The 8,687-nt window shown below is 43.7% G+C and overlaps 1 protein-coding gene across 1 annotated transcript in view; it reads left to right on the top strand.

Annotated features, from left to right (window-relative positions):
- The first annotated feature begins 306 nt into the window (after positions 1 to 306).
- LOC133770420 (zinc finger protein 345-like) overlaps positions 307 to 8,687 on the top strand; it is a 32,139-nt gene continuing 23,758 nt past the window's right edge. Inside the window, exon 1 of the mRNA XM_062206560.1 lies at positions 307 to 375. Coding sequence (XP_062062544.1) covers positions 312 to 375 — 64 coding nt within the window. The 5' untranslated portion in view covers positions 307 to 311. The remainder of the gene's footprint in view (positions 376 to 8,687) is intronic.

Here is an 8,687-nt window from a genome sequence, read left to right as displayed (position 1 = left end):
CTAGCCTTTTCTCCAGATTGGGCTGTTGCAAATACAGCCTTTGAATAAGTATCTACCACCACATGGACAAACTTAAGTTTACCAAAGGAGTTAATGTGGGTGACGTCCACTTGCCATAGCTTATTAGGAGCAAGGCCTTACGGGTTCACTCCTGCTTGTTGCAGTGGGCCTAATGGGGCGAGGGGTGCACAATTCTTGCAAGAGTGCACTAGGTGTTTGCATTGGCTCATTGTTCTGGGAAAAGCAATTTTATGCTGCTTGCTGACATATGAAATTTTTGGTGCAAAATACAGGCTTGTTCTAAGTGTCCAATGGAAGCCGTGTTGCAGGAGATAAGACAATCAACTTTTCTGTTGCCTTGGAAAATAAAGCCAGGTAACCCAGTATGCGATTTTACATGTGATATATACCATGGGTATTTTCTGTTTTCAGTTAGCTCTTTAAGTGTTGTGAACATCTGGTCAATTGGCTTATTGTTTGGGTTAAAAACTGCAAAAGGGATTGTCTTTGCTACCTGTACTGAGTATTTGCTGTCCAAAAATATATTTACCGGTCCATCTTGGCTAAGGAGTAGAACCTTGACTATTGCTCTTATTTCTCCCAACTGTACTGATCCCCCGTGGGGTTCTACATGGATCTTATCTTTTTCTGTTAAAGATTTGATCACTATTCCAAAGAGTGACTTGTTGGCATCCATAAACGCACATGGTGCCATGGGTATAGGTTGATTAGCAGGGAAAGCATGTTTTGGATAGTCTATTTCTAAGGTTTGTAGTGTCTGGAGTAGCCTGTCTGCTGGCAGGTGATTGTCAATCTGTCCTGGAAAATTTATCATTAAAGTTTGAAAGAGCATGCTATTCTGCATCAGTGTTGACAGTTCTAATTGTGATAGTGGCAGGACCACTATGTCTGGCTCTGTGTTAAATATCTTATTGGCATAATATCTTAATTTAAGTCCCATCATAAGGATGGCATCTACTTTGTTTACTATTTTATGACAATTGCTCCAGGCTATGTGCACCCAAAAAAGTGGTCCGTGTTGTTGCCAAATAACTCCTAAGGGGGCCTTGAGGGTAGATATGGTTATGGCAAATAGAGGCACCTGAGGGTCATATCTAAAGGTCTTTAAATTTGATAACTGGGTGTTAATCTTTTCTATAGTGGATTTGGCTGCAGGTGTCAATGTGATTTTTGAAGAAGAGCTGTTTCCCTTAGTCAGTAAATTGTATAGTGGTTCTGCAGGTGTTAGGGGAAGGAAGGGCTTCAGCCAATTGATTTGGCCACATAGTTGCTGAAGTTCATTAAGTGAGTATTTATGCTTGACTTTTAGGTTTGGGCCCATTGGAGATATAAGGGAGGAGATTTGATAACCCAAGTGTTGAAAGGGAGGAAAATGTTGTACCTTTTCTGTGGCAATAGATAAACCCAGGAATTGTACATTTCTTACTGTCTCACTTAGACAGGCATTCAGAATTGCTGCATTCTTGTGAGCAAGTAAGATATCATCCACATAATGTATGACCAAGCACTGATCTTGAAGTGTGCTGGTCGCATGAGAAACGTATCTTTGGCAAATGGCTGGGCTATTTTTCATGCCTTATGGGAATACTGTCCACTGGAATCTTTTTGCAAGTAGCTGGAAATTGGGCTCCCATACTGTAAAGGCAAAATAAGCCTTATCCTGCTCCATAATGGGAATGGAAAAGAAGCAATCTTTGATATCAATGTTAACTATGTGGTATTCATTAGGAATGGTCCCTGGATGGGGAATGCCAGCCTGGAATGTTCCCATCTTTTTTATATTTTTGTTAATGGCTCTCAAATCCTGTAGAAGTCTATATTTTCCCTGTTTTTTTTTTTTTTTTTTTTTTGGTATCACAAAAATGGGTGTGTTATGAGGGCTAGTGGAGGGTTCTATGTGTCCCTTTTCCAATTGTTCCTATACTAATTCTTTAAGGATGCTAAGTTTGGGTTGTATTATTGGCCATTGCTCTACCCAGATGTTTCCTGTTTTTTCCCATTCAATGGGGATTGGGCTTGGCTTTTGTATGAGGTGAGCAGTGGCCCCTAGAATTGGGGGTGAATCTTACTTGTAGGTTCTCCATTAAAGCTGCTGGCTTGTGGAGATTTGTGATCCATAGTAAGGACCGCTTGCATTTGTGAGAGCACATCTCTCCCCCATAAGGTCATGGAAACCTCAGCAATTAGTGGAAAGATGGTTCCTGTATTTCCATTGTCATCTCACCACATTACAGGTGTGATGACCTGATCAGCCAATTTTAATCCTCCAACACCTTGGAGGTCAGTTCCAGGTGCTGTCTTCCAATGTTGTATTTTTCTTGCGTCCCTAGCTTTTAAGACAGTAACATCTGCTCCTGTATCAATTAAACCCACAAAGGCAATGTCATCTAAATATAGGGTCAATTTTGGCCTCAGATTGAAGATAGGCATCGACCAGTTAATGGTGGTGGGACTCCCTCTTACTTGCTGGGCTGAGGGCCACCCCACTGGGAGTTTAAAGGTTTGGTCTTGCAATATTTTCCCAATGAAAGCCTTTTTCACATCTGGGACACAGCATTTTGGGCGTGCCCCATCTTTTAGCATTTGGGCAGTTTCGCCATAGGTGTCCTATTTCCTGGCGTCCCCAACAAACTGGAGGGTCATTAGATTTCTTTGTGCTCAATTTGTTAATGGCTGCAGTCAGGGCCTGTATAGGTGTATCAGCAGGGTTTACCTCCTTTGTGGCTACTATCCATTTAGAAATGTCATCATTACGGACTGGGGTGATTGCTGCTTTTGCTTCTTTGGTAGCACCTTCCCAAGCTAATTGTTTGACCAAATTGTCTTGATTGGGGCCAGGCAGTAGTCTTTTCTCTACTGCCTTCAAGACCCTGGCAAGGAAATCGGGGAACCATTCGCCTGGGCCTTGAACTAGATTCCTAAAGAGCTGACTATAATCAGGAGGATTTATATTTTTTAAGGCTTTAATTGCCAAATCTCTGACCTGATCAAAATAGGCAACTACTCCAATGCGGGCCTGTTCTTGAAGATATATGTAGGTGCCACGGCTTGTAAGCATATCAAAGGTTACTGCTATTCCATAGGCAGCATTATTCCTCGCCACAGTTTCAGCCTCTTCCTGATAGGAGGCTTTCCACTGTAAAAACTGTGGTCTCGACAGACATGCTTTGAGCAGTGCAACCCAGTCAAAGAGTTTGAAGGTTTGCTGCCCATTGTTTGAGCACTTGTTCAAAGTAGGGAGAGTCAAGACCTGACTCTTGAGAAGCCTTTTTTAGCATAGTAAGGTCATTTATGGGTGTTGGAATCCAGGGCCTGAATTCTGCATCCGCTCCTACATTAACAGCAAATGTATAGGTGGGATGGGGTCCAGCTGCTGCCCTAAGAGCTTGGGGTGTCCGAGTACTGCCACAAATGTGGGGATCCTCACAGGGTGTGGATGGGATGACATTGTATGATTTATTGTCTAGAGGTCCTCTTAGTTCATCCCACAGGTATGTGGGGGGGTGGCTGACTAGGCATTGCTACCTTGTTTGCTACCTTGTTTGCTACATTGTTTTTTTCACCGTTGGAGCTCTCTCTCCCTAAGTCATCAACCAAAATCTTATCACTCACAGATTCACTATGTTTGATAATCTGCACAGGATTCTGAGAGGGGGGTATCTTCCCATGTCTGAACGCTTAAGAGCGGCATGATACGCCAACTCTAGCCAAAGGAAAGACACGTACAGCACTGCTGCCATAACAAAGCAAATTCCTAGCACCTCAGCTGTTGATGGCATTTTGCAGGAGGTTTCCCTACGTTAGACAAACAGATAGTGGTGTATCAGATCGTAAGTATGTCCTGTGCTTAGTGGGGGACTTCCTTGATTCGTTAGGTCAAGGCCATATGCCCACACGGTGTCTCCGGAGCGTCACCTCTCTCAAGTGAGGGAAGATGACTTGGTTCCGAATTCTGGGATGATCAGTCCCTTATGTGAATTCGCCGGGCAAACCAAAAGAAAAAGGAGGAGCCGAGAAGCGACGTATGCTTCTGGGCGGTGTGTGCCTAACCTGGGGTCACTTAGACCGAGGACAAGGACAAGGAAAAGGGCGTAGGAGGGGGTTCTGTGCTCACCCTCACAGAACCGAACAGCACACAAAACACCGAGGGGCCTTCTTGCCAAATTCCAGGGGGGACCCTCGCCAAGTCCGACATGCTGTCTTTCTCTCAGTCACGTCGGCACACCAGATGTTGCAGTTGATTTCTCAACAATGTTGCAGTGGATTCATTTCTGAGAGGAGCAGCGTGGTGGGGGCAAGAGGCATGGAGTCACCACACAGACCCCGGGAGTCGGGTGAAAGCAGGCTTGAGGCGAGCAGCCTGCAGACTCGTTTATTACAGTTGGAACAACATCTTATATAGCCAAGACCAGCCAATCTGGTCAAGGGGCGGTCTATGCCCCAATCAATCACAGCCTGTTGCCAGACAGGCTCCATTGCCAGGTGGGTTTCAAAGCCATTCCTGAGTAACTGACACTCGCTTGCCAGTGGCCACCTTGGCATGGCCTTCTCATTCCACCATATTGGCTATGCCACAGCACCAGCCCCAGATTCTATTTTAACAAAAGACAATACAGAATTTTTCTAGATGCCTTTTCCCTGTGGCTATACCATTGGGAATTTATTTCTTCTTATAATATGACCCAGATTAATTATTTCCATGTTTCCTGATTAACATTTTCTATTGGTTCAGGAGGCTGACAGGTTTGGAGGCCAGGGAAAGAGAACCTGTTTTCTGTTCAGTTGTGCTGAACTCCATGGAAGCTATATAGGAAGTTTGTGAGCAGGAAAAGTGAGGTTGGAGGCATGAGAGAAGGCAATGAAGAGGGTGAGTATAGAGGAAATAAGTGCAGGACCATATTCACAGAGAAGTTTGGTAAGAAAACTAAGTGTGATCAGAGAGCTGAAAAGAAGAAAAGAAAGCTTAAAGATAGAGATCAAAAGAGATGGTAAATTGGGAGCATCTGAGGGAATTCTGACTGATCACACATACACATATTGAAGGTGTGAGGAGACAGGTTCTTGCACTCATATTGGTGTGAGTGCAATACAGTAGAGTCTCTTTGGAGGAAAATTTTGACAGAACTCTCTGTGAAATACTTTAAATGCAAATGTTCTTTGGTATGGTTCAACTACAGGAATTTATCTTACGTATATTTGGTCAAATACATAAGCCATGTAAGGTGTTTTTTTTTTTTTTTTTTTTTTTTTTTGACAGGCATAGTGGATAGAGAGAGAGAGACAGAGAGAAAGATCTTCCTTTTTGCCACTGGTTCACCCTCTAATGGCCGCCGCGCTGCGGCCAGCGCACCATGCTGATCCGAAGGCAGAAGCCAGGTGTTTCTCCTGGTCTCCCATGTAGGTGCAGGGCCCAAGGACTTGGGCCATCCTCCACTGCACTCCTGGGCCATAGCAGAGAGCTGGCCTGGAAGAAGGGCAACCGGGACAGAATCCAGCACCCTGACCGGGACTAGAACCCAGTGTGCCAGCGCCACAAGGTGGAGGATTACCCTATTGAGCCGCGGCGCTGGCCCATGTAACTTTTTTGTAATACTGTTCATTATGGGAATAAAACAGAAATGTATATTGTATATTGATAGAGAATTGTAAATTTTAAAATGTATATTGATAAAGAATTGGTAAAATACATTATGGTATATCTGTACAATGAAATATTAAATATATAATGATCTGAAAAATGATTTAGGGACAGTGCTTTTAAGTAAAACAAGGCACAGGAAAAATAATGTCGCTTTGCAAAGAAAAAAAGTACATGTATTATATATTTTTAAATTCTATTTACTTATTTTCATTTTATTTATAAACTGAAGTGACAGGAAAGGAGGGATTTTTCATCTGCTGATTCATTCCCCAAATGGCTGCAATGGCTGTGACTAGGGCAGGCTAAAGGCAGGAGCTCCAATTGGGTCTCCTACATGGGTGCCAAAGCCAAGGACTTTGACCATCTTTTTCTGCTTTCCCAGGCACATTTGATCAAAAGTGGAGCAGCCAGGACACACACTAGTGACCATAAGGGATGCCAGCATCAAAGACAGTGGCCTCACCGTTACACCACAATGCTGGCCCCATGCACATATATCTTTATGAAGACACTTCAAAAGCTTCATGGAAAATGGAGTTAAAAGCTGACATTACTTTGGTGCAAAAATTGAAATTCATTCAATTTTTTTCATAATATACCCAAATGGTTTTGAAACCTTCTTGTATGCATGGGCTTGAAAGCTTATTATAGTAAAACAGACAATAATTTAATTCCATTTTTTATGGTGCTTTAAAGTACCCTTCTATATAGGCATATGGAAGTCTCAGAATGGAATGTAAGAATCTTTCAAGAGTAGTTTGTTCTGGGAAGTATGACTAGTACTCCCTAGAAAGAAGGGAATAATGCTTATATTTTTATGTTCTTCTGCAATGTTTAATAGCTAATACGTACATTATTGCTAAAGATGTATTTTTTTTAGATAGAGACTGAGAAAGTGAGAGTGAGAGAGAGATATATCTTCCATTACTGGTTCACTCTCCAAATGGGTACAATAAGTAGGGTGGGCCAAGCTGAAGGCAAGGACCAGGAACCCCATCTGGGTCTCCCACATAGTTGCATGTGACCACAGGTTTCTAGCTTAGGCCACCAAAGATTAGGGATGGGATTAAGCACCCCCTTGGTTGGCATTCCTAAAGGCTGACTCTGTGGTCTACTTTAATAGGAAAAGGATAAGGAAAAGGGGAGTGAGCTAAGCAGCAGGAGCCATATAACAATAGGTGACAGCCCAATTAACGGCTGCTTTACGTGGTGGTCTGCCATCAGGGAGACCCAGCAAGGCTGGTCCATTTCCAAATAGCACCTGGTTTCAATATGAGGAGTCAGGGCACTTGGCCAGCAACTGTTGTGACAGAAACTGGCTACTGAAGACCCCTGCTAGTTCTAAGAGCAAGGCCACGGGAAACAACTGCTGTGGGGGTTGAAGGACTCCTGGGTCAAAGCTGCAGGCCCTATTGGCCCTCTCTAAACTGAAAAAGCCCTCTGTCCAGCTGCCAAACTAACCATCACTGTTGGGGTGATGGCCTAGGGTCAATAACATCTCAGACTTTAATTTCCTTTTAGAGATGCCACCAATTCAAAATTAACATATTCAGTCCAACTGTTCTCCTAGGCCAGCTAGTCATGGAAGTCAACAGGGTGTCTTCCCTAAAGAGATTCACACCTCCCTTGTGATGTCTTTCTCTCTCTCTCTCTCTCTCTCTCTCTCTCTTAAGACTTATTTATTTATTTGAAAGTCAGAGTTACACACAGAGAAGAAGAGGCAGAGAGAGAGAGAGAGATCTTCCATTTGCTTATTCACTCCCCAATTGGCCACAATAGCCAGAGTTGTGCCGATCCAAGGCCAGGAGCCAAGAACTTTTTCTGGGTCTCCCACATGGGTTCGGGGGCCCAAGGACTTGAGCCATGCTCTACTGTTTTCCCAGGCCATAGCAGAGAGCTTGATCAGAAGTGGAGCAGCCGGCACTCAAACCAGCACCCATATGGGATGCCAGCACTGGAGAAAATGGCTTTACCTGCTACACCACAGTCCTGACCGCCCTTACATCTCTTCTAGTAACCCATGTAAAGATATAGATAGGTCTAGGCCTCACATATACCTCGCCAGGCCTTAATGCCAACCTGGTTATTATCAAGTCCCTCTTGTCAGATTCTGTTTGTTTCTCAGTAGAATAACTCTCTCCTGGTTTGCACAGCACCTTTCTTAGATCCTCTAATAAAGACTCGGTTCTTAGTTTTCTACCCTGTGTATCTAATCTGCATGTTAGATTTGTTTTCTCCAGATGTGAAGCATTGGAATTCTAGATGACCATGCACATGAAACCTCAAATGAAGACAGTTTCTGTGAGCTGATTTTGCAGCCCCTTGAACAGCCACCTTCTGCCAGAATCCTGTCTTGACTGAGTCCCAAATCACCCCTATTCAGCTAGAAGAAGTAAGAACTGTCCTCACCTTAACCTGTGGCAGCAGCCAGGGTTTCCATAAGCAGAGGGGGGAAATGAGGGTTCCCAGGACTAGAAGTAGGCCAGACTAACTCCACCCTACAGCTCCTTGCCAGCACATACACACTAGACAAAACAGGAGTGTTCAGGCATATAGCTGTCTTCACACTATGGACAGGACTCTTGCTTTCCTACAACCCCCTTTGTCCTCATCATTTTGGCCATCTTTTCTGCCATGGGCAATATCTCTAATTTCTCCTTTTAGCCCATAATCATAGTGCTGCTATACCTAACACGTATAATTGACATGCTTTGAAGATTATTACAGGAGCTTATGACTGCTATGTGCCAAGCCATCATGCAGGAACAACACAAGATTGCTCTTCTTCAATCAATCTGATCCAGAGTATAGATACCCCATTCCATTTCAATGCCTCATATCAGCAGGAAGTAGCCAAAAAAAATAACTGGTGCCCCTTCTCCTTATCTATACTCAGAGTCAGGATTGATGGCACAAGGACACAAGCCTCAGTTATTTTAGGTTCTTGTTACCCTTGCCTTCTTTCAAGAGACCAGTTCAGTCTCACACCCTGTACTGTTTCCCACCCTGCCCTCTGCATTTTTCT

The sequence above is a fragment of the Lepus europaeus genome, chromosome 11, assembly GCF_033115175.1.
Source record: "Lepus europaeus isolate LE1 chromosome 11, mLepTim1.pri, whole genome shotgun sequence".
NCBI classification, from domain to species: Eukaryota; Metazoa; Chordata; class Mammalia; order Lagomorpha; family Leporidae; genus Lepus; species Lepus europaeus.
Note: the sequence above shows the minus strand (reverse complement) of the source record. Positions and strands in the feature narration are given on the sequence as shown.